This window comes from Aquarana catesbeiana, linkage group LG03 (genome assembly GCF_042186555.1).
Source record: "Aquarana catesbeiana isolate 2022-GZ linkage group LG03, ASM4218655v1, whole genome shotgun sequence".
Classification (NCBI taxonomy): domain Eukaryota; kingdom Metazoa; phylum Chordata; class Amphibia; order Anura; family Ranidae; genus Aquarana; species Aquarana catesbeiana.
Window position 1 is genome coordinate 52,084,835 of NC_133326.1, and position 22,458 is coordinate 52,107,292.

Sequence of the window (22,458 nt, forward strand, 5' to 3'; positions counted from 1 at the left end):
ATTTATATCTTGTTGTCCATGCATTAGAAGTATTTTGGATATCCTTAAAAGGCAAATGCTACATTTAAAATCTTGTGGGGTTTGTTGACTTTTGATTGCCTTCTCTATACTGAACACAGGAACTTGTTCACTTAGCCCCTTCACCATGTAGAGAACAACTTTGTTTTTTTTTCATACAAGACTTTCTCTGACTGGACGAGGAAAAGAGAGGAGGATGATGTCAAGATCACCACCTCCTCCAATCAGAGAAAGCCTCCTATTCTTTGAAAAAAATACAAGACATCTTCTGAATGGCGGAGGTGCCAAGCAAGCACCCCACCATGTTCGGCATACAGAAGACAAGTCGCTCAAGCAGTGCCTGGAGGAGATCAGCGCTGACTGTATGTACAGTATCACAGGCTACTACAGTGAATTTCTGTATCCATCTCGATGTGGGGTAATGAAGAATGTTACCAAGCTGGATCATTATGATATTTTTTGTTTTAAAGATAATTCCTGGAGTTAAACTTTAACCAATTAACATCAAGTTGTCTGATTTACTTTTCCTATTTCCTTTTTATTCATTTTTTTGCTAATTCGTTTTAAATTATTATTCTTTTTTATTGTTTTATTTATTTATAGATGGATTTGCTATTTAGCTTATTCAACAAGTATAAAAGATACATTATTTACCTGACTGGAAAGGGGTCCATTTGTAATAATTTCCCATTAGAGGCTTACTATTGTATGCAGAACATTGGAAATGCCTGAAATCAGTCACCCCTGATGGACAGTCCTGCACAGGAAGAAAATCGGTCACTGAATGTTAATTTGCCTTAGAGATCTGAGCGAGCACAGGACAGGAACTTCAAGAACTTACCTTCATGTTACATGCTTGATACTGTCTTATGTCTCCCAGGCAGTCTGGTCCTGCAGCATCTCTATTGAGAAACAGCAACGATTATGAATGAAAGCAGCAAGAGTTAACTTTGTAACCTGAAACCAATATGACATTATCTCGTTACAGAAATACATCTGAAGATTTGAGGACAGACATACAAATTCTTCCGCTGACAACTTAGCAGGAAAGGACATGTTTTCAGCATAAAAATAAGAGGCGTCATAACAAAGATAGCTGTCCTAAATAATGAGTTTGTCTCACAAAGAGCACATAGTTTGGCTGTGTAAGATAAAAGACATTTCTCATATTGCATAATGAAAGCCTATAAGTCTTAAGGCATGCATCATAAAATTACACCCAATCATATACTTGGTGGTAATGACGTATCCTATAAGCACTTAAGCTCCCAAACACCAATGGGCTTATTAAATAATGCAAAGAGCAATCTCCAAAGGGTAATAACCAAAACCAACTAATTTGATTTTCATCTCATTAGGTCAGAGCCATTAGAGGGGAGCAAGATTACTGTTGATTTTTATTGGCCATTCTGTTCTTACTTCTATGTATAATAATGATTAATGCATATATTAAATTGGGTTTTGGTAGGCTTGGAAAGCCAGCTAGCTGGAAGAATTACTTGTAAGCCCTTACATTCAGTGCTAGAAATATTAGAAAAAAAAGTTGATTCCAGCATTTGGATGACAACTTCTGACCTAATTTCATGAATTCAGATGTCTTGAGTCTAATCCGAAACTCAATGTTCTCTTATGTAGTCAGGATTCTCAAAATGTTTTCAAGAGATGGGTACTAAAGGCTGTATCTGCCCTATATCTGCAGCTGCTCTCTGGGCACCCTTAGATTGACCTCCAGTGCCACTACGACCCAACCATCTGCCATAGAACCCACTTTCAAAGGAAGTGGTTCCTCAAACCATACTCAAATTTTTTCACATTTGCTGCTATAAAGTTGGGTGAATTTTGATTCATGGTATGGGCACCCTGGTCTACTAATTGACTACCGTACAACCAGCCTGTTGGGTTTTTCCAGATCAATCAGTGCCGCCAGCTATAGCCGGAAAAACTGATCAGTGTGTTCTGACGGGAAGGCTCCCTGCCATCAGAACACAATACACAGTGGAAAGGATTCCCCCATCCACCTTGAATGTGTGGATGGGGGAATCAGATCATTTTATTTTGTTTCCCACTGGTTGAAGGAAAAAAAAAATTATGAACGTATGCGTTGCCTAACACCCAGTTTTCTGGAACTTGCTTATGATTGATGGGTCTTCAGTTCAGAATTTCCAGATTTCAGAAGTTCACAAATTTTTTTTATAGAGTTGGCTTTTTCACAGTAGCAACTGATCAAACTTTTCAGAAATTCCCCTCATCTCTAGAGTTATGCCACGTACGCACGAGCGGACTTTACGGCAGACTTTGCCCGGCGGACATTTCGACGGACTTTACGACGAACTTTCTGAATGAACGGACTTGCCTACACACAATCAAGCAAAGTCCGTCGAATTCGTACGTGATGACGTACGACCGGACTAAAACAATGAAGTTCATAGCCAGTAGCCAATAGCTGCCCTAGCGTGGGTTTTTGTCCGTCGAACTAGCATACAGACGGGCGGACTTTTCGACCGGACTCGAGTCCGTCGGATAGATTTGAAACATGTTTCAAATGTAAGTCCGTCCAACTTTTGAGAAAACAAAGTCCACTGGAGCCCACACACGATCGAATTGTCCGACAAAATCCCATCCGCCGGGCAAAGTCTGCCGTAAAGTCCGCTCATGTGTACGCGGCATTAGAGCTGCAACAAACTGTAAAACTTAGACTAAAGAGCCTCCACTTTTGTTATCATTTCAAATATTAGCGTGTATTACCTCATATTCTGAGATATATATATATTAGGGCTGGGGAAATTAACAATTAACTCCTCGATTAATCGTTAATTTTTTTGATCGATCAAAATTCCTATGATCGGTACTCACCTCTCTGCTGGCTTCCGGGTCTTCAGGGAGTTTAGTCAGAGATCCGGTGATGTCATGGACATAGACGTCACCGGACTCCTCCCCCCTTCCCCAAGTGCCTCCGTCTGCTAACGAAGGGAAGGGGGGAGGAGTCCAGTGACGTCGATGTCCATGAAATCATAAATTGAGGAAGACCGATCCTAACGATTTGATTGATCTCACTGGTCAAAGTAGTCAGATAAACATCTATGTAAATCCTGGACTTGGCTATGAAAATCAACATATCTGAGGGCTTTCATGGCTGTAAGTCAGTTTGACGATGAACTGACATTGATTGGTTATCCAGCAATCAAGAAACATTTATGATGAGGGCACTTTTTTTTCCAAAGAGCTGACACTCAGCAGGTGATGGATGTCTCTGGCTCTCCATCGGTCCCCCTGATGCACAACGGTGCTATTTAAATAGACTGTAGGGTGACGCCGTAGCCCAGCCCCACTGAGGAAGTTCTGAGGAAGTTCTGATTGAACGTAACGCGTACGGGGGAGGAGCTACGCATGACGTCAGCTAAAAGTAGTTGGATCTGTATGCGAGTTGTAATTAATCAAAATTAGTCGATTAATCGATTAAAAAATATCGATTAATCGAACACAAAAATTTTAATCAGTAACAGCCCTAATTATATATATATATATATATATATATATATATATATATATATATATATATATTTATTTTTTATTAAGTAGAACCATGCTAAATTTTAATTTTCAAAAAGAAAGTCCCAAAAATTCCACCTGAGGTACTAACCTTTCGGTTGTGTGCACAAACACAAACCCCAGTTATATTTATCTATTATTACCCACATTTGTAGAAACGTCAGTAAAAAAAAATGTCTTCCTGTGTTGGTCAGTATGAGTATTATCATATACTGATACCTTACAATACACTGGCGCGTGCGCACTGCAGCTCCCCCTCCACATGTCCGAGAACAGGGAGACCAGCTTTGCCATGAACCCCACTCATTGCTGGACCTCTGTGGTAGACTATGCTCGGGGCCAAAATTGATGACTGTTCCTCTGTGAAACAATGGTCTTTGAACCTACAAAAACAAAAAAGACAGAGTAAATCTGCATTCACCTTATAAATTAACCATTTATATTTATAGTTGTAGAACATGAAATGTCAATAAAAATCTGGATTCCACCATTGGTAACTAAAGGAAACTTCTGCCTGCAGAAAACAATAAACAGTCCAAACATGATTTATATTTGTAGTTCCTTCTTCTTGTAGCTTTCTCTCATTATCACACAGTGAAAGCAGTACAGGGTATCTAGCCCTGGGGTTATGGAGTAGACCCAGAATGGAACGAGGCCAATGGTGTTTACATATATACTTAGCATTGTGAACATGAGAATATGGTCTGCCGGTTCCATCATCCATTTTCTGAAGAGAGAACAGCCTTATCACAAGAGAAAACAACACTCGTCTTGTGTTTCCAAACCTAGTAAAACATGGATTTGCAGGATGACAAGCCAACAATAAAAACAGCATGTTGGGACAATGAAATGGTGCCAGAAAATGAATGAGGTGGCAACATCAGCTTTATGCACCAGTGACAGGGAAATCAGTCTGCGCTGTGACAGTTCAATAATACGCTCCGAGTTCCACAACCAACAAAAGGGAAACAAAGAAACTGACAGCAGATAATACTCACCTGCTCAGTGTAATATATGTATAATAATACAAATAATGACATTATAAAGCCCCCCTGTGATCTTCTATAGAGTGGGGACACAAAGGACATTCAAGCACCTATTCGGGCAACCAGCACTTGTGTAAATTGGAGGAATTTTAGCTGTTTTAAGAATGAATGTACTGTTTGTGCTCATATTACATGGACCAATTGTTCAGTCAATGGAAAAGAAAAGCAAGGTACCCGTGTGGCATTATTCTGATTATAGGGTAAAAGAGGGATGGTATAGTAGCGAATTAATTTTTTTTTTTCTTTCAAATACTGTAGAACCCAGACTACACAGGTGCAATAAAGGTGGGTGTATGATGACTGTACGTGCAGAGAGATACTATTGATAACCAATTGCGATGCAATGGAAGTCTATTCACCCTATACTCAAGGCAGCTGGCAGATCTTAAAATAAGAATGAGCTCCAGCGTGTTTGCACAGCCCACGTGTAAAGCCCGCCAGGTAATCGGCACTGCGCTGCACTAATCACAGGCAGTGAGACATTGTCCCGATGCGCGGCTGCAGAGATCAGAAAATGTCTCACTGCCTGTGATTAGCGCAGCGCAGTGCCGACTTCCTGGCGGGCTCTACACCTGGGCTGTGCAAACACGCCGGAGCTCATCCTTATCTAAAAATAGACAAATGCATACTGTCATTGTCACCGCTAAGTCCATATTTGGCCACAATCCAGAAACAATGGGACTCATATAGACCTTGATAATGATTATAATGCAGTGCAAAATCCAAGAACCAGTGGCAATAAGAGTATGGAGTAAGAAAAGGCTTTTGTACCCATTTCCCTTTGGGATTAATAAAGCATTCTGTATTCTGTAGCACTGTCCAAGAAAGGGTGCTAGGTGGGTTGGGTAAATTTAGTTCTTTTGGTCCCTCTGTAATGAGTGGACCAGAGTGTGATGTTCTGGACTACAATGGTTGCTGTGGGTTTGACTGCTTCCCCACGGATTTAGCTTTGCGAGTGACTCATAAAATGTAGTGGCAGAGTGCTGCATATACTGTATTCAATGGAGAGCAGATAGCTGTGATCACGCTATGCTAGTGTAGGGGATCTGCTGCCCTCAACTGTCTGTGATTGTAAGAGGCTGTTCTTCTTACTGTCATAAAGTTATTTATGTACATCACTTCCTGTCCCTGCTAGCTGGGCCAGAAACTCCAGATTGGAGGGCTTATGTATCTTTATAAAAGGGGAATTTCCAGGAAGTAGACAGAGAGAACTGAACCACATGTCCAGTCCATGGAGTTGCAGCTGTTATATTTTAACCTAGACCAGAAGAGAGTATTCTAAACTACTGAGGATGGACCAAAGCGCAGAGTAAATAGGCCAACTCTGATTTTCAGTGTCACACCACAGTTCCTGCATGGAGAAGTCCCATTCCAGGCTGGTCGGACAACAGCTGGAGGATACCCCTGTGACCACTGACCATTTCAGGTCTCCAACACACAGACGCCGCATCCTCAGGGGCCCTTCCAACTGTATTTTGCTGCAACATTCATCTGGCAGTAGCCCTATTAATAACAAGATATACCCAGGTATATTTGCACAACTGCCCCTGGACTCCTATTGGGCCCTTTGCTATTACCCATTTGTACATTGGATGTAGGTACTGTTATTAATGTCTTCTTATATGGAGATGGATTAGAACCCCTGTCAGTTGTTATTGCTCTCTGTGTCCTCATTAAGGAGATTCACCCTCTCTATTTGTCCTGTCTACCATTATAACTGAAAGTGAAAGTAAAAGAAAATCCAAAATTTTGGGTTGACCCCTAAAAAAGTGATAAAGGGGAAATCTTCCAAAAGTTTTGCCTATAGATCTACAGTGAGGGGAAAAAAGTATTTGATCCCCTGCTGATTTTGTACATTTGCCCACTGACAAAGAAACAATCATTCTATAATTTTAATGGTAGATTTATTTTAACAGTGAGAGACAGACTAACAACAAAAATATCCAAAAAAACGCATTTCAAAAAAGTTATACAATTGATTTGCATTTTGATGAGTGAAATAAGTATGGTATTTGACCCCTTCGCAAAACTTGACTTAGTACTTGGTGGCAAAACCCTTGTTGGCAATCACAGAGGTCAGACATTTCTTGTAGTTGACCACCAGGTTTGTACAGGGAGGGATTTTGTCCCACTCCTTTTTGCAGATCCTCTCCAAGTCATATAGTTTCAAGGCTGATGTTTGGTAACTCGAACGTTCAGCTCTCTCTACATATTTTCTATGGGATTAAGGTCTGGAGACTGGCTAGGCCACTCCAGGACCTCAATGTACTTCTTCTTGAGCCACTCCTTTGTTACCTTGGCCATGTGTTTTGGGTCATTGTCATGCTGGAATACCCATCCACGACCCATTTTCAATGCCCTGGCTGAGGGAAGGAGGTTCTCACTCAAGATTTGATGGTACATGGCCCTGTCCATTATCCCTTTGATGCGGTGAAGTTGTCCTATCCCCTTAGCAGAAAAACACCCCCAAAGCATAATGTTTCTACCTCCATGTTTGACGGTAGGGATGGTGTTCTTGGGGTCACAGGCAGCATTCCTCCTCCTCCAAACATGGCGAGTAGAGTTGATGCCAAGGAGCTCAATTTTGGTCTTCCATTTGAGAATAACCGCACCAACTGTTGCCACCCTCTCACCAAGCTGCTTGGTGATGGTCTTGTAGCCCATTCCAGCCTTGTGTAGGTCTACAATCTTATCCCTGACATCCTTGGACAGCTCTTTTGTCTTGGCCATGGTGAAGAGATTGGAATCTGAATGATTGCTTCTGTGGACAGGTGTCTTTTATACAGGTAACAAGTTGAGATGAGGAGAACTCCCTTTAAGAGTGTGCTCCTAATCTCAGCTTGTTACCTGTATAAAAAACACCTGGGAGTTAGAAATCTTGCAGATTGATAGGGGATCAAATATTTAGTTCACTCATTAAAATGCAAATCAATTTATAACTTTTTTGAAATGCGTTTTTTTTGGATATTTTTGTTTTTAATAAGTACTTATGACTCATGAATGTGCCTGTTATTGCCCTCTAGGTAACCCCCTAGACCAGGGGTGCCCAACCAGTGGGCAACTGAGCCCCCTGATGTGGCCCGCAACCTCTTGCTCTGGGATGGCTGGTTGGCAAGCCCAAATTGCGGGTTGCCGGTGGCCATCTCAGAGCATCAGTGTTGTGAATGAAGGCGGCGGTAGAGGACTCAAGTGGATGCAGAGCAGTGAGGCATAAGCCTCTGCTTCCTGTAAAGTGCCACTTCCTGTAACAGGCGGAATGATACCCCCTTTTCACACAATCGGTCTGACCAAATCTGACCCTCTATTCACCTCTGTGGAGCAGCAGATGTAAACAGACTTGTATCCTTTTACACCTGCCTACCTCAAACCTGAACATAAGGGGATTCATCCCCTTCCATCTCAGCAGATCGGAGGGCCCATAGGGTAGAGTGGATTGTGTCCTTGTCCGCTCTGCATTTGCAGAGTCCATTAATTGTGGCCCGTGACCGGTTACCAAGTCGCTTAAGTGGTCCTTGCTCTTCAAAAGGTTGGGCACCCCTGCCCTAGACTGTCCAATAGTCTCCTAAATTGTCACAAGCTATGCTGGAATGCGTCTTTGGCAGCCGCTCCTTATGGGCACAAGGCTTAATAATTGCTATGATAAGAGGAGTATAACTTCTTTGGAACTCAAGTGCTTTCAGTAAAATGACATATCAAGCCAACCAATACATGTATCCAGGAAAACCTTGCTATTACCGGATCAGCTTCTTTGCCTCTAAAGTAAATATTGTTCATTTCCAATCCACAGATCACCTGGATAGTGTGAAGAATAAGGTGGAGTTTGACAAGATTCCGATAGCCATGTACTTTGTACTGTCTATATTGTCTGAGAGCTTCAAGAGGATGATGACATGTACATTTCTTAAACAACACAATCGAGTCTGCAACCAGTATTTACATTCAAGGTGACCTTCTGTCTACGGATATTTTTAGAAAGTAATTAGGTACTGTGAGTTTTAGATAGCAGTTGAATTATTATTGTTCACCATAATAGGCATACACCCTTGCATACTTGATTCCTTTGTGCAAATTTACATGTTCTCCAAAGCTTCTTCTATTTCCCAATGAGACAGCTGTGTATGAGCTGCCACGTCCAACCACCCACTGTGGAAGTTATAAAAGGACCCTCGCTTTCCCTGCTGGATGTAATACCTGTGATCACACAAAGGGGTTTATTTACTAAAAAAATGGAGCCCATCTATTTTTGAAATTGTATGTTAGAAAATAAGGAATAAAGACTTAAAACTGTTCTAAAAGGCAGAACTTTTTTTACGTTAATGCATTCTCTGCCAAGTACTTACCTGAGCCCCATCTCGATCTAGCAATGTGCATGAGAGTTCTCTCGGCTCTCTCCCTCCTCATTGGTTCAGACACAGCAGCGGGAGACATTTGTTTCAGCTGCTTTTAATCACAGCCAATGAGGAGAGAGCAGGGGGCAGGGCCAAGACATGCTCTGTGTGTATTATGAACACACAGAGCCAGCTCGGGAGCGAGCAGACACGAGTGCCCCCATAGCAAGCGGCTTGCTATGGGGGCTTGCTATGGGGACGACTCGGCAAGGGTGAGGGTCCAGGAGCACAGGACACAAAGGGAGGAGGATCAGGGCTGCTCTGTGCAAAACAATTGCACAGAGCAGGCAAGTATAACATCTTTGTTATTTAAAAAAAAGAATAAAAACTGTGCCTTTACAATCACTTTAAAGGCTTTGTCCACCTTTGTGACCCTACTGTACAGTATGTTACACCCATACTTAGGATGCAACACGGTCATATTCCCAAACCCCTCACCCTTATGCCGCGTACACACGACTGTTTCTTCCACCAGAATAAACTCTGACGGTTTTTCCACTGGAGTTCCGACGGAGTTCCGCTGAAACGGACTTGCCTACACACGATCACACCAAAGTCCAGTCATTTAGAACGCGATGAAATACGACGGGACTAGAAAAAGGAAGTTCAATAGCCAATAGCTGCCCTTCCATCGGAATAGCATACAGACGAACGGTCTTCCCCATAGGAATTGATTCCGTTGGAAAGATTTAAAACATGTTCTATTTCTAGGTCCGTCAGAATTTTCAAAAGAAAAAGTCCGATGAAGCCCACACAAGATCAGAATATCCGATGGAATGATTCCGTCTGACCTTTTCTGCTGGAAAGTCCGTTCGTGTGTATGCGGCTTTACACTGCCAGACTTACCTGAATCACTTCTCCCTGCAACATTCTGGTCCTGCTCCATGGCCACGTCATCCATTCACAAGGATGTGTGAATGGAAGACTACAAGTCCCATCTGCTACAGTGGCAGAGGATCTCAATGGAGCACACGTGTGGTGACTTCATTGCATTTGTAGTGAACTCATTGCTTCCTTCAATCCCATAATGGTAAGTCTGTACTTCCATACCTGGGGCTAGGGCAAGAGTCTGCAGGAGCCTGTGCATTGCACCCACTATGCACTGATCGCGGTTGCAATGTGCTGCTGGTCTGAATGCAAAAAAGGAAAATAAAATGCAATTTTTTTCCTTTTATCAATTTTGTATAAGAGGTGGTTTATGCCTTTAACTTTCCAAAAGCAAACACACAGTTAGCTTAATGAATGATAATGTTCCCTTTGAGAGTTAGCATATTTACCAAGCTAAGTGAACATTCTCTACCACATTATTAAATCAATCCCAATGCATCACTGGAAAGTCTTTGTTAGTGACCAAGCTTCACTTGTCAAAGAATTAAGATGCATATTAAATCTGAACTTATGGTATGATCATAATTGCATAACCTACATTGGTACATTGTAAGTATGTATATTGTATACCTGATGGGCCACTGTGGATGTTAACAATTACTGCAGTGGTCAGCTCGATATACAGGGATAGCTGCTACCTTCTGGGTCCCAGGGGGGCGCTCATTTGGCACAACTGTCATTCACAGAATGCTTCTGGGGGAGATTTATTAAAACTGGAGCACTCAGAATTTGGTGCAGCTGTGCTTGGTAGCCAATCAGCTTCTAACTTCAGATTGTGTAACCACTTCAGCTCCGGAAGGTTTACCCCCCTTCATGACCAGGCCATTTTTTGCAATATGGCACTGCGTTACTTTAACTGACATTGCGTGGTCAAGCGACACTGTACCCAAATAAAATTGATGTCTTTTTTTCCCCACAAATAGAGCTTTCATTTGGTGGTATTTGATCACCTCTGCATTTTTTTTTTGCGCTAGAAACAAAAAAAGACCGATAATTTTGAAAAAAAAAAAAAAAACAATACTTTTTACATTATGCTATAAAACACATTCAATAAAAAATTTAAAAAAAAAATCTAAATTTCTTCATCAATTTAGGCCAATATGTAATCTGCTACATATTTTTGGTAAAAAATCCCAATAAGTGTATATTGATTGGTTTACGCAAAAGTTATAGCGTCTACAAAACTATGGGATATTTTTAATGAATTTTAATTTTTTTTACCAGTAATGGAGGTGATCGGCAATTTTTAGCGTCACTGCGACAGTGTCAGAATTGTCCGTCGCAAGTAAATGACACTTTTTGGGGACCAGTGATGCTAATACAGTGATCAGTGCTAAAAAAATGCACCATTACTGTACTAATGGCACTGACAGGGAAGGGGTTAACATCAGGGACAATCAAAGGGTTAAATGTGATCTTAGGAAGTGCTTTCTAACTGTGTGGGGGATGCTTTAACTGGGGGAAGACAGAGATCCGTGTTCCTGCTTATCAGGAACACAAGATCTCCACCTTCCCCTCTCACAGAATGGCAGTCTGCCTTGTTTACATAGGCAGACCACTGTTCTGCCTCTCTTGAGAACGATCAGTGTGTCCCGGCGGACATCGCGTCCGCCGGACGCACTGACTGGCTCCCGCTGTGTCCAATCACATGGGCCCCAGGCCCAGTGCACAAAATCACGTACAGGTACGTGATATCACGCAGGAGGGCCGCCCTGCCACAGAATATCTGCGCGGGGCGGTCCGTAACAGGTTAATAAAGCTTTGACAATGAAACCTGGAAACTGGTGCAGAGCTGCACTAGATTTTGCACACTCCAGTTTTAGTAAGGCCCCTTTCACATGGTCGGACCATTCAGGTCCGCCTGTCAGTTTTGACGGCGGACCTGAACAGGCGCTCCATGCTAGTCTATGGAGCGACGGATGTCAGTGGTGACATGTCCGCTGACATCTGACCCAGTCCGATCCGCTAAAAGCAGACGGATGCCTCTACGTTCAGATCTGCCGCTGGCGGATCGGGTGAGATCTGATGAAAACGGATATGCTGTCCGTTTTCGTCCGATCTCTCCATAGAAACCAGCAGCGCTCGACAAGCCCCTCCCCGCACAGTGAGCAGAGAGGGACCTGTCATCTGCCGGCTCAGCGGAAATCAACGGAGAGATCTCCCGCTCAGCCGGCGGACTCGGTGGAAGCGGATCCGCCTTGTGAGAATGAGGCCTAAGTCTCCCACTTTGTGCTTTTTAAATGAATACAAGGAGTTCTATGATCGGACAAGGTGAAGAGGATGGGTGTAGACATCACCCTCTCCACTTTGTCCAATCAGAGAACACCTTGTAGTCATTGAAAAAAATGCAAGATGCTCTGTTAGTGGCGGTGGTGCCAAGTAAGCAACCCCCTGTAGTCAGTGTGCAAAGGGGCAGCTGCTGGGCAAAGGACACAGAAGATTGCAGAGATCACTGTAGTAGAACCAACTACTACACTGATTGACAGCTGTCACAGTGGTCCATTAGGCATGAGATACACGTTCTTACATTGTGCCAAGCTTGACCAATATAAACTATGGAATTAGGATCATACCTGAAGTTCAGCTTTAAGGTGTACAAATCCTGGTTACAGTGCCCTTAGAGAAAAGTCATTACAGGATGGTCCTGCCTTAGCAGCATACAACATAATGATATTGTGGAGCCTGAACTGACATCTCAATAGTATGTAAGGTTGTTTCTCTTGGAAAGGCTTGGCTGGGCAAATACAATACATACACAGCAAGAAGCATAAGAGTGCTTTTAATAAACTCAAACTATAAATAATATGTAGCCCCTGAGAAAGGGGGAAATATTCTTGCCAAATTGATCAGGCTCTCATTAACTGTACCTGGCAGGAAGATGGGATAATATGAAGGAACAAAACTGCATACAGAGTAGCCAGACATCGATATATCAACCTGGAGGAGAAAACAAAGAAACGTAAATAAGTCTGGCAAACCTATACTATAAATTATAATAAACTTATATATGTAACAAATACTCTTTCAGCAAAAATATAGATTTGTGCTACAGAATAATAAAAATGTGTTTTATTGTATTATAATTTATTTTCCTGGACCTTAACTGGGTCACTTGCACAGCGGTTCCTAATTCGTTTTTGTGCTGGATAGCTGGAGAATTTGTTACATCTAGCAAATTTTCCCACCATGGTGTACCTTTGCTTTGCTTGTTAAAAATTGATTTACAAGGTTGCCAATGCTTGGTTTGTTTTAGTTTGTTTTAGTTTTCGCAGATACACTGGTGATATTCAGGTTTGAGCTTCTGGTGTGTTACTGTAGATAGATACATATATAGGTGCATCTCATAAAATTAAATCAAAATTATCAAAAAGTTAATTTATTTCAGTAATTCAATTCAAAAAGTGAAACTCATATTATATAGATGCGTTACACACAGAGTGATATATTTCAAGCATTTCTTTCTTTTAATTTTGATGATTATGGCTTACATCTAGTGAAAATCCAAAATTCAGTATCTCAGAAATAAAAAAGGATTTTTAATACAGAAATGTTGGCTTACTGAAAAGTATGTCCATGTACAGTATAGTATGCACTCAATACTTGGTCAGGGCTCCTTTTGCATGAATTACTTCATCAATGCGGCGTGGCATGGAGGCGATTAGCCTTCCATAAGTTGTTATGGAAGGCCAGGTTGCTTTGATAGCGGCTTTCAGCTCGCCTGCATTGTTGGGTCTGGTGTCTCTCATCTTCCTCTTGACAATACTCCACAGATTATCTATAGGGTTTAGGCCAGGCGAGTTTGTTTGCCAATCAGGCACAATGATACCATGATCAATAAACCAGGTATTGGTACCTTTGGCAGTGTGGGCAGGTGTCAAGTCTTGCTGGAAAATGAAATCAGCATCTCGATAAAGCTGGTCAGCAGAGGGAAGAAGGAAGTGCTCTAGAATTTCCTGGTAGAGGGCTGCGTTGACTTTGGACAAAGTGGACCAACACCAGCAGATGTCATGGCTCCCCAAATCATCACTGACGATGGAAAATTTTGCATTTCATTTGGAAATCAAGGTCCCAGAGTCTAGAGGAAGAGTGGAGAGGCACATAATCCTAGTTGCATGAGGTCCAGTGTGAAGTTTCCACAGTCAGTACCGATTTGGGACAAACATTTAATACATTTCTGTATTAAAAATCCTTTTTTTTATTGGTCTTATGTAATACCAAAATTTTCTGAGATACTGACTTTTGGGTTTTCACTAGCTGTAAGCCATAATTATCAAAATTAAAAGAAAGAAATGCTTGAAATACATCTCTCTGTGTGTAACGCATCTATATAATATAATATAGGAGTTTCACTTTTTGAATTGAATTACTGAAATAAATTACCTTTTTGATGATATTTAATTTTTTATGAGATGTCCTAGTTATATATATATATATATATATATATATATATATACATATATATATATATATATATATATATATATATATATATATAAAAAAAAAACCTGTCTATATGTTTACCTATTCTAAACCCCCAAAGTCTAAGAAACTATAGCAAGTTAAATTGCCAACATTGTACATGGTTATAGACATACTATGAGACACATTGAAGAACATGGTTTCTCGTACACAAAGAAAATCACTGAAATAAGAGAGGGCAAGGAGTACAGGTAATGAGGGGAATAGTTCAAGCACTGTATGTGAAATGTTTAGACACATCATTAGGCCTCGGTTCCTGTGATTTGCAGTCATAACAGCCTGTTAGATTCAATCAGCATGAAAGGACTGTTCCTGATTGCAGAGATTAGTCACTGAAGGAGCTGCATTGGGAGCCGCGTTCTTTAAATAAGCGTGTATGACTGACAAGGGGAAGTGATGGTGTCAGAAGGGCCCCATGGACAGGAACCATTCAAAAGCATTGAAAAGGTCGGATGACAAATTATCTTCTTTTCTACCAATGCAAAACCATTTTATAATGTTTATAAAAAAAAATTGAAAAATATTGTAAAACAAAAGAAATAAAAAAAATGTCCATGGAACTGCTGAACAATATCCACATGCGGGTATATTTTATTTGAGAGTGCAGAACCGTGGTGAGCAGCAAACCGTCTCAGGTCTTCAATAATCATTGAGCTGGTAATCCTCAGCCACTAAAGGCGGATTTCTAGTTGGCTGCTATAAGACACGGCACACTGCTGTTTTTGGATTTTATATCTCAAGCCTGACGGAGAACTTACCTATAAACAGCTTTGTTACCGCAGGTAAAAGCCAACAGCATCATCATTCATCGGAATAGTAAAGACGAACGATCTGCTGCTGTGGCTATTGCTTTCCTGATAGCGGCCAGTTGCAGCCGTTGTTGGCCAAAAAATTTACATCTAGCTCCTTAGACTTTTTTTAAGCAAAGGATGAATTAGGGTGAGCCACCTACAGATTAAATTATAGTGCGTTCTAGCTGAAATGTACGTAGTTTATGCCAGCTTAAAGTCAAAGTCTATGTTTTGTGTTACTTTAAATAGTTTATTTGAGCCAGAACTAAGAAAAGCTCCCGCTGTCAGCGCTATATAAACTGTATGTAGCATCAGCTACATGCAGTATACAGTGCTGTGTTCTGGCAGTGGTACAGGGAAGAGTGGAAATCACAAGAAAATAAAAAATATATATATATTTTACCTAGATGGCTTCAGCTGTCCCCTGCTGCCTCCAAGACAGCGAACTGAGTGATAAAACACAGTGCTGATCAATCAGCTGTCGGTCCTCAGCCTGAAGACAGTTGGTCACCGGCTCTCTGCTCTGCCCCTGCAGTGCTCATTAGAGTGCTGGGCTGTAGAGGGAATGGGAGCAGCTGGCTCAGGCTCTCGGTAGCTCACTAAGAGGCTGAGCCAGCTGTAGGTCCAGGCTTCTGGGCTGATCCCGACCATATGGTTGGGATCTTTCCAGAGCCTTGACTTGCTCTGTGACATCAGCTAACAGTGAACCTTAGCCTGCTGTCGGCTGAAACCGGGTCACAGGAGTGCAGAACTAACTGCATGCCTGTGACCCACAGGGGAAACATAGCAAAAAAGCTTTGGCCATACTTCTCCGTTAACTTGATCTGCCAGACTTTTTCTGCTCATCAGCTATCCTTATTGTTAGTGTATTTTATGTGTGGCCCAAGACAATTCCTCTTCTTCTAATGTGACCCAGGAAGGTCAAAAGTTTGGACACCCCTGATTTAAAGTAACACAAAACCTGGTTTTGGGCTTCAAGTCATGACAATAAGCTGGAAGGGGGAAGCCTGCAGGAGCAAGGAATAAAGTAAGCATATCACCTTATTCAGTTGCTCCTCGCTTTGGGGCGGTTGCTTCTCCTCCCGGCTGAACAGGAAGTGGGTCCTGAGACCCGATTGGCCGGGAGTCTCAATACCCGCTTCCTAAATGGCAGGGAGGAGAATCAGAAAGACAATAGTAAATACTAATTCGCTATTGTCGAATGGATTGGGGGGGGGGGGGTGGCGCCCCTGCGCCCCCACTGGTCAGGCTAAAAGTAATGTTTATTACTGTATTCTCTATCATTGCTACAGAAATATAAAAAATAAATATATTTCAGTGTTGTCCTTGTAGTAAAGCTTGTACAAACCTGGGCAACTCAAACTAATCACATGATGAAACATCTACATAACCCAGTCACCTGCAGTAAAAACTACATGTAAATCCAGAGATATCATCAGCTGAATTTAAATCTAGGTTACCTGCAGTATAAACCACATGTTATAATGATCAGTATATCCAAAGATATAATCAGATACATTTAATTCTAGGGTACCTGCAGTAAAAACTACACGTCACAATGATCAGTAGATTCAAAGATATAATCAGCAGAGTTTAGATGTAAATATGGTCTTTTTCTGTAGAGGTTGAGCTTGTCCCCGGGTTGCTCTCACATTACGCTCCCCTTCACGGCTTTCTCAGCGCAGTCCCAACGCAAGACCAGACAATTTGCTTATTTACAATCAGCACAGTTCACACCATTGTGATGCGGTGATGTGCACAGAGAAAGGAGGTGCAACATAATCCATCACATTGCATAGCTCCCAACTGTCCCTGATTTGGAGGGACTGTCCCTGATTTTGAGCAATGTCCCTCTGTCCCTCATTTGTCCCTCATTTTGGTCTTATCTATATAGATGTATATAAAATGCACTTTTTAAGTATCAAAACATGTTTTCCTGCACTAAAACTTTCATCTGATTTCTAAATTGCTGCATTTGTAAATTCCAAAAGCCAATATAAAGGAATAGTAGTGGTAAAAAAGCACTTGTGGGTTTACCCAATCTTGTTTTTTGTTGTTGTTGTACAATTCTCCTTTAAGGGGGCGTGGCAGGGGTCTGTCCTATGCCTGCATACTTTTTCTAATAGGTGTCCCTCATTCCCATCTCAAAAAGTTGGGAGGTATGACTCTATGGTCGTAGGAACTTAATGAAATATAACTTTGCGATATTTCATTGAAGAAAAAATGTTTCCACCGTCTTCTCAATGCAAATTATCGGTTGTGTTCTAATGCAGCTGCTATTGTGAATGGGCACTAAAGGGCCACAAGGGAAGCCCCACAAATGGGAGAGGAAGAGCCAAGATAAAGTTTCAAAGGAAAGAATTTGATTTTTATATCATTTCATCTACCTATAGCTCCGGATTAGCTGATGGCTTTGACATTCGGTTTTCACTTAAGATAACCTCTGCATATTCATTTTTATCATCATACGCTCAGCTACAATTGGATGTTTTTGACAGGTTTATCTAACCGTGCACTGAATCCCTATCAGACTGGAGTATACAGGGCCAACAATAAATTTATAATGGCTCATCTTAAAAGAAATGTGATGCATTTAGTGACACCAGTCCGTGAACTATTAGAGCATACAACCGTGCGAGAGCAGTGTTTGACCAGGCAGTCACAGACGCAGCTGCTATTCCCAATCTAACATCCATGTGGGTGTATGGCCCCAAACGCACACTGTCAGCATTCAGGGCCATTCAACTGCACCCAGGGTTTGTGCTGCCACTAAGCAAACTAGGCAGCCGCCTAGGGCGCACTGCTGCCTAGGGCACTCAGCCACTGGTGTTCCTACTCTCTTCTCTCTGCAGCAAGCAACTAAGTTTCAGCATCAGCAGGCAGCCGCCACTCCATTCGCACATAGTGTCAGAGGCGCAGCGGAGGGCTGTGTCTGTGTCCCGACTCCCGAATGAATGGAAGCAAGCAAACAAACAATCATTGATGGGCGCTGGTGAGGCTGCCTTTGATGGGCGCTGGTGAGGCTGCCTTTGATGGGCGCTGGTGAGGCTGCCTTTGATGGGCGCTGGTGGGCTGCCTTTGATGGGGGCTATTGGGCTGCATTTGATGGGCACTTCATTAAAAAGGTGTGGTATACGTGGGCAGGGCAAAGGGGATGCAGTCAGGGGTGGAGCAAGGGGGGGGCGGCAAAATGAGGTTTCGTCTAGGGTGTCAAAAATCCTTGCACCAGCCCTGCCTGCACCCACACTGGAAACACCTGTGGCTCTCCATCGGCCCCATGCGGGCAAAAATGGCCCTTGCACAGGTGTAAGCTGTAGTACACCCGTGTAAATGAGGTCTTAGTTCTATCCATGAACCACTACAACTGGGCTAAAGTTAGAAGATCCATTTCTTTTGTCTTAGTCCTATCTGCGTTCTCTGTAACCAAGTGCAGACAGAGTTCTCAAAAGGTCCTTATATGTTTGGTGGGAGGTTGCTGCCACAATCTCTTGTGTTCTTCTATCTCTATAAGTTTACCACCAATCAGATTCAGGTTTCCAGGAATGTTTTAATGCAAATGGTACCTGGGAGAAACTTCTAGCCATGAACTTTTTGGAAGAGACAGCCAAGAGGCAGCAGTAGGCATGTTTCAGAATTCCTGTCTTGCATTACAAAAAAGTTCTAACTAGAAATACTGAGGTGGAGTGGTGCACTAAGTAATGAGTATGCAGCTTGCAATCCAGACTTGTATTCATCTTCAGACATAAAGTTGAAGTTTAGGTCTGGCAATTAAATAGATTTGGTTCTGTACTCTGCCTCTAAACCCCAAGAACAATCTCAGCCCCTCTGACACACCTGCTAATAATGTTAGCGCAAACACCACCAATGAAAGACACACGTTACAGTAAAATAAAGAGATAGTCTTTACTGTGAAATTTCTTTGAAATGGTAACAAACAATAGCAATATGGCTGAACAGTAGACAAATATATCTCAAACAGGTCAACTGTTTTGATGAATTGTGTGTCTAATCATAGAACACTTTCTATTCATTGAAAAAAGACAAGGCCTTCTATGAATGACAGCAGTGCCAAGTGAGTGACCTCCTGTGGTCAGTGTGAGATGGGAAGCTGGTCTCGCACAGGACCCGGAAGATCACAACTATCACTGTAGTAGCGGTCACTACTACAGCGATTGTCAGCTTCCCCAGAGGTTCATTAGGTATGGGATATGTATACTTACATTGTGCCAAGCTGAATCAATGCAAGTATGCGATAAAGATGATTGTTGGAATTCAGCTTAAAAAAATATATATATATACACATTTCTTTTCACCTAGCACTGATATTATGATTGTATGACATAAGTGTTCAATAAAGGCACATTTCTAAATATACTGATAGGGTTGTGTAGGTTTGCAGCCTATCTAGTAACCAGTGGCGGCCCATTCATAGGGGGCGCATTGGGCCACGCCCCCCAAGCTTTTCACACAAAAAAAAGGTCACTTTAAGACTTTCCAGGCGCCGGACGCATGACGGTCTATGGGAAGCTTCCCAGCTTGCAATCAGCTGATTGCAAGCTGGGAAGCTGATATGCCCGTGTTTAGGGCGTGTTCAGGGAGCAAGCATCTCCACGCTAAACGGATTTGCCTCTGGCTCCTGTGCTTTTTTTTAATTGGCCGGGAACGAAGGATGACTAGGTGGTGCTTTTTCGGCACTGCAGCGTCACTTCCAGTTTCCCGGCTGGCTCACTGTGTTGCGGAGAGTGACTGACTGACTGGGACCTGGGACCCTGTGATGTGAGGCGAGGCGGGGAGCGGATCACTGATGCGGTGGATGGTCACAGAGCTGGCATTGCTGAGTCTGAGCTCAGTGTATCTAATGTGGGTGCAGGGATAGGAAGCGACAGTAATGTGCATCGCTGAGTGTGTGTTTCTCTCTCCCCCCTGGGCTCCTCTGATAGGCTGCTTTCAAGGGAATCTGTAAGTAACCTGCATTGCCTGTGCATTGGGGCAGCATCACGGTTGGCTCAGAATCCTCTTTGCTCCACTTTCCTTCTACTGAGCTGCTCCGTATCCTCCAGCTTCCGCCCTGCTCACAGTGACTTTGGAAAAATTTGAGAGCAGTGAGTAGGAGAGCCAGGAATAGAGAGATAGAGGATGGCATTTTGTGCTGGAGGAACGAGAGAACGTAATGTAAAAATAAGGGGAGGAGGAGGCAGTCTGAGCAGTGCAAGCAGCTGGAGGAAGCAGCTGAATATCATACACTGATAGACCTGCAATATCCTCTGTGATAACCCTGCCCCTCCTGCACCAACAGCCCCTCTCTGCCCTCTGAAACAACTGAGAGTACAGGAAAGGCTGACAGATTTTAGTGGATGTCTCCTGGTGCTGTGAGCTGAGCTGAGGAATTGGAGTCTCTCTCTCTCTATCTTACCATGATCTGTGAGGCTGAGCTGTATACTACATGTCCTGTGAGGCTGAGCTGTATACTACATGTCCTGTGAGGCTGAGCTGTATACTACATGTCCTGTGAGGCTGAGCTGTATACTACAAGTCTTGTGAGGCTGAGTTGTATACTACATGTCCTGTGAGGCTGAGCCTTATACTATATGTCCTGTGAGGCTGAGCTGTATACTATATGTCCTGTGAGGCTTAGCTGTATACTATGTCCTGTGAGGCTGAGCTGTATACTATGTCCTGTGAGGCTGAGTTGTATACTATGTCCTGTGAGGCTGAGCTGTATACTATGTCCTGTGAGGCTGAGCTGTATACTATGTCCTGTGAGGCTGCACTGTATACTATATGTCCTGTTAGGCTGAGCTGTATACTATGTCCTGTGAGGCTGCGCTGAATACTCCTGACACTATGGGTGGAATACAGGGGACGGAGTGGGTGGATTCTATAAGGGGTGTGGCTTATTAGAAGTGGGAGGGGTCAAAAAGGAAGGGCAGGGTCTGGCGCCTGACCCCCCATCCTAAAACTTCACCAGCCGCCACTGCTAGTAACATTAAACTATGAAATAATCTCAGATACATTAATGAAGGCAATAGAAGGCATTTTCACTAGTCCATCACTTGACCTGATCTGATCTATGTATGAAAATAATCTGACACGTGCGACATAACCTGCTCTAGAGTTCAACTCTGAAACAATGTGACAACCAGATGTGTCTTCACGATTGCTGCATTTCCCATCCTCCAAAACAAGAAACAATGACTGCAAACATCCATTTTTATTGCATAGAAGTTAAATCGCGGCCACACCACTGATCCTTTGTCTCGGTTTTACAATGGTATAAAATTACAATCACACATCCCACACCTAACATCACATAAAACACAACATACACGAGTCACAAAGACCTTCTATGAGTATAATGGATTCATTATGAGGGATTTGGGCTTACTTTTAGTCTGAAGAATATAAAGTAAAACATAACTGAAAAATGCCCTCTTTTCCTTCAACAACCCTGGCATGGCCAACCTAATACAACTGCTTATAGGTGAATGGAGATGTTTGTGCTGAACTTCAACCTTACCTTCAGCATAGCTCCCAATTGTCCCTCATCTGGAAAGACTGCCTCTCTTTTGAGACCAAACACCTCTGTCCCTTATGTAGCCTCAGTTGTCCCACTTTTTGGACTGATGTGTACATCTTTATACAAAATGTACTATTTTACAACCAAAATTGTTAGCCACACTACACTTTTTTTTAATCCAACTTCCATATTACTATATTTGTTATTTTGAAAAGCCAATATAAAAAGGAAAAATAGAGGTAAAAAAAAAAAAAAAAGAACTTGTGTGGTTTATCATTTTCTATACATTAGATCTTTGTGGTCCATGTAACCAGGGCTGTGGCCTTTGCCCATATACTGTGTGCCACAAGGTGTCCCTATCATTCCAGAAAGTTGGAAGGTATGCCATTAATCTTGCACAGTTGTACAAACCTATGGTCCTGTATTGAAAGCATTTGGTCTGATTTTACAAGCGGATTGAACTTCAGCTTTAACATTAAAGCCTCGTACACACTACTATTTTTTTTTTCACTCAACCCAGCAGGTTCAACGAAAAAAACCTCACAGCTCATGTCGGAGCCATTGTACTAACAATCCAATGTTAGTACAGCGATCTCCCCTGCTGTGCTATTGTGTTCTGACAGGGCGGCCCCCCTGCCAGAACACTCCGGTCAGCGCTCTCAACCATTGGCTGAGAGGGCTGATTGAGAGCCTGTCGTCAGACCTTTTTCAGTCATGACCCTTTGACAGAAGCCAGACAAGCATCTGTCAGACCGTCTGCCATACACACGGGCCAAATGTCC

The 22,458-nt window shown here is 42.5% G+C and overlaps 1 protein-coding gene across 4 annotated transcripts in view; it reads right to left on the minus strand.

Annotated features, from left to right (window-relative positions):
- Nucleotides 1–22,458, minus strand: part of LOC141131360 (ADAMTS-like protein 5) — a 118,584-nt gene that overhangs the window by 64,772 nt on the left and 31,354 nt on the right. For all 4 annotated transcript variants that reach the window (XR_012242759.1, XM_073618523.1, XM_073618521.1 and 1 more), the window contains exons 2-5: nt 12,757–12,826; nt 3,787–3,950; nt 860–920; nt 673–775 (exon numbers count right to left, since the gene is read on the minus strand). Coding sequence is in view for 3 of the 4 variants with exons in the window: in XM_073618523.1 (XP_073474624.1) it covers nt 673–775; nt 860–920; nt 3,787–3,950; nt 12,757–12,826 (398 nt within the window). In the remaining variant the exon portion in view is untranslated. The remainder of the gene's footprint in view (nt 1–672; nt 776–859; nt 921–3,786; nt 3,951–12,756; nt 12,827–22,458) is intronic.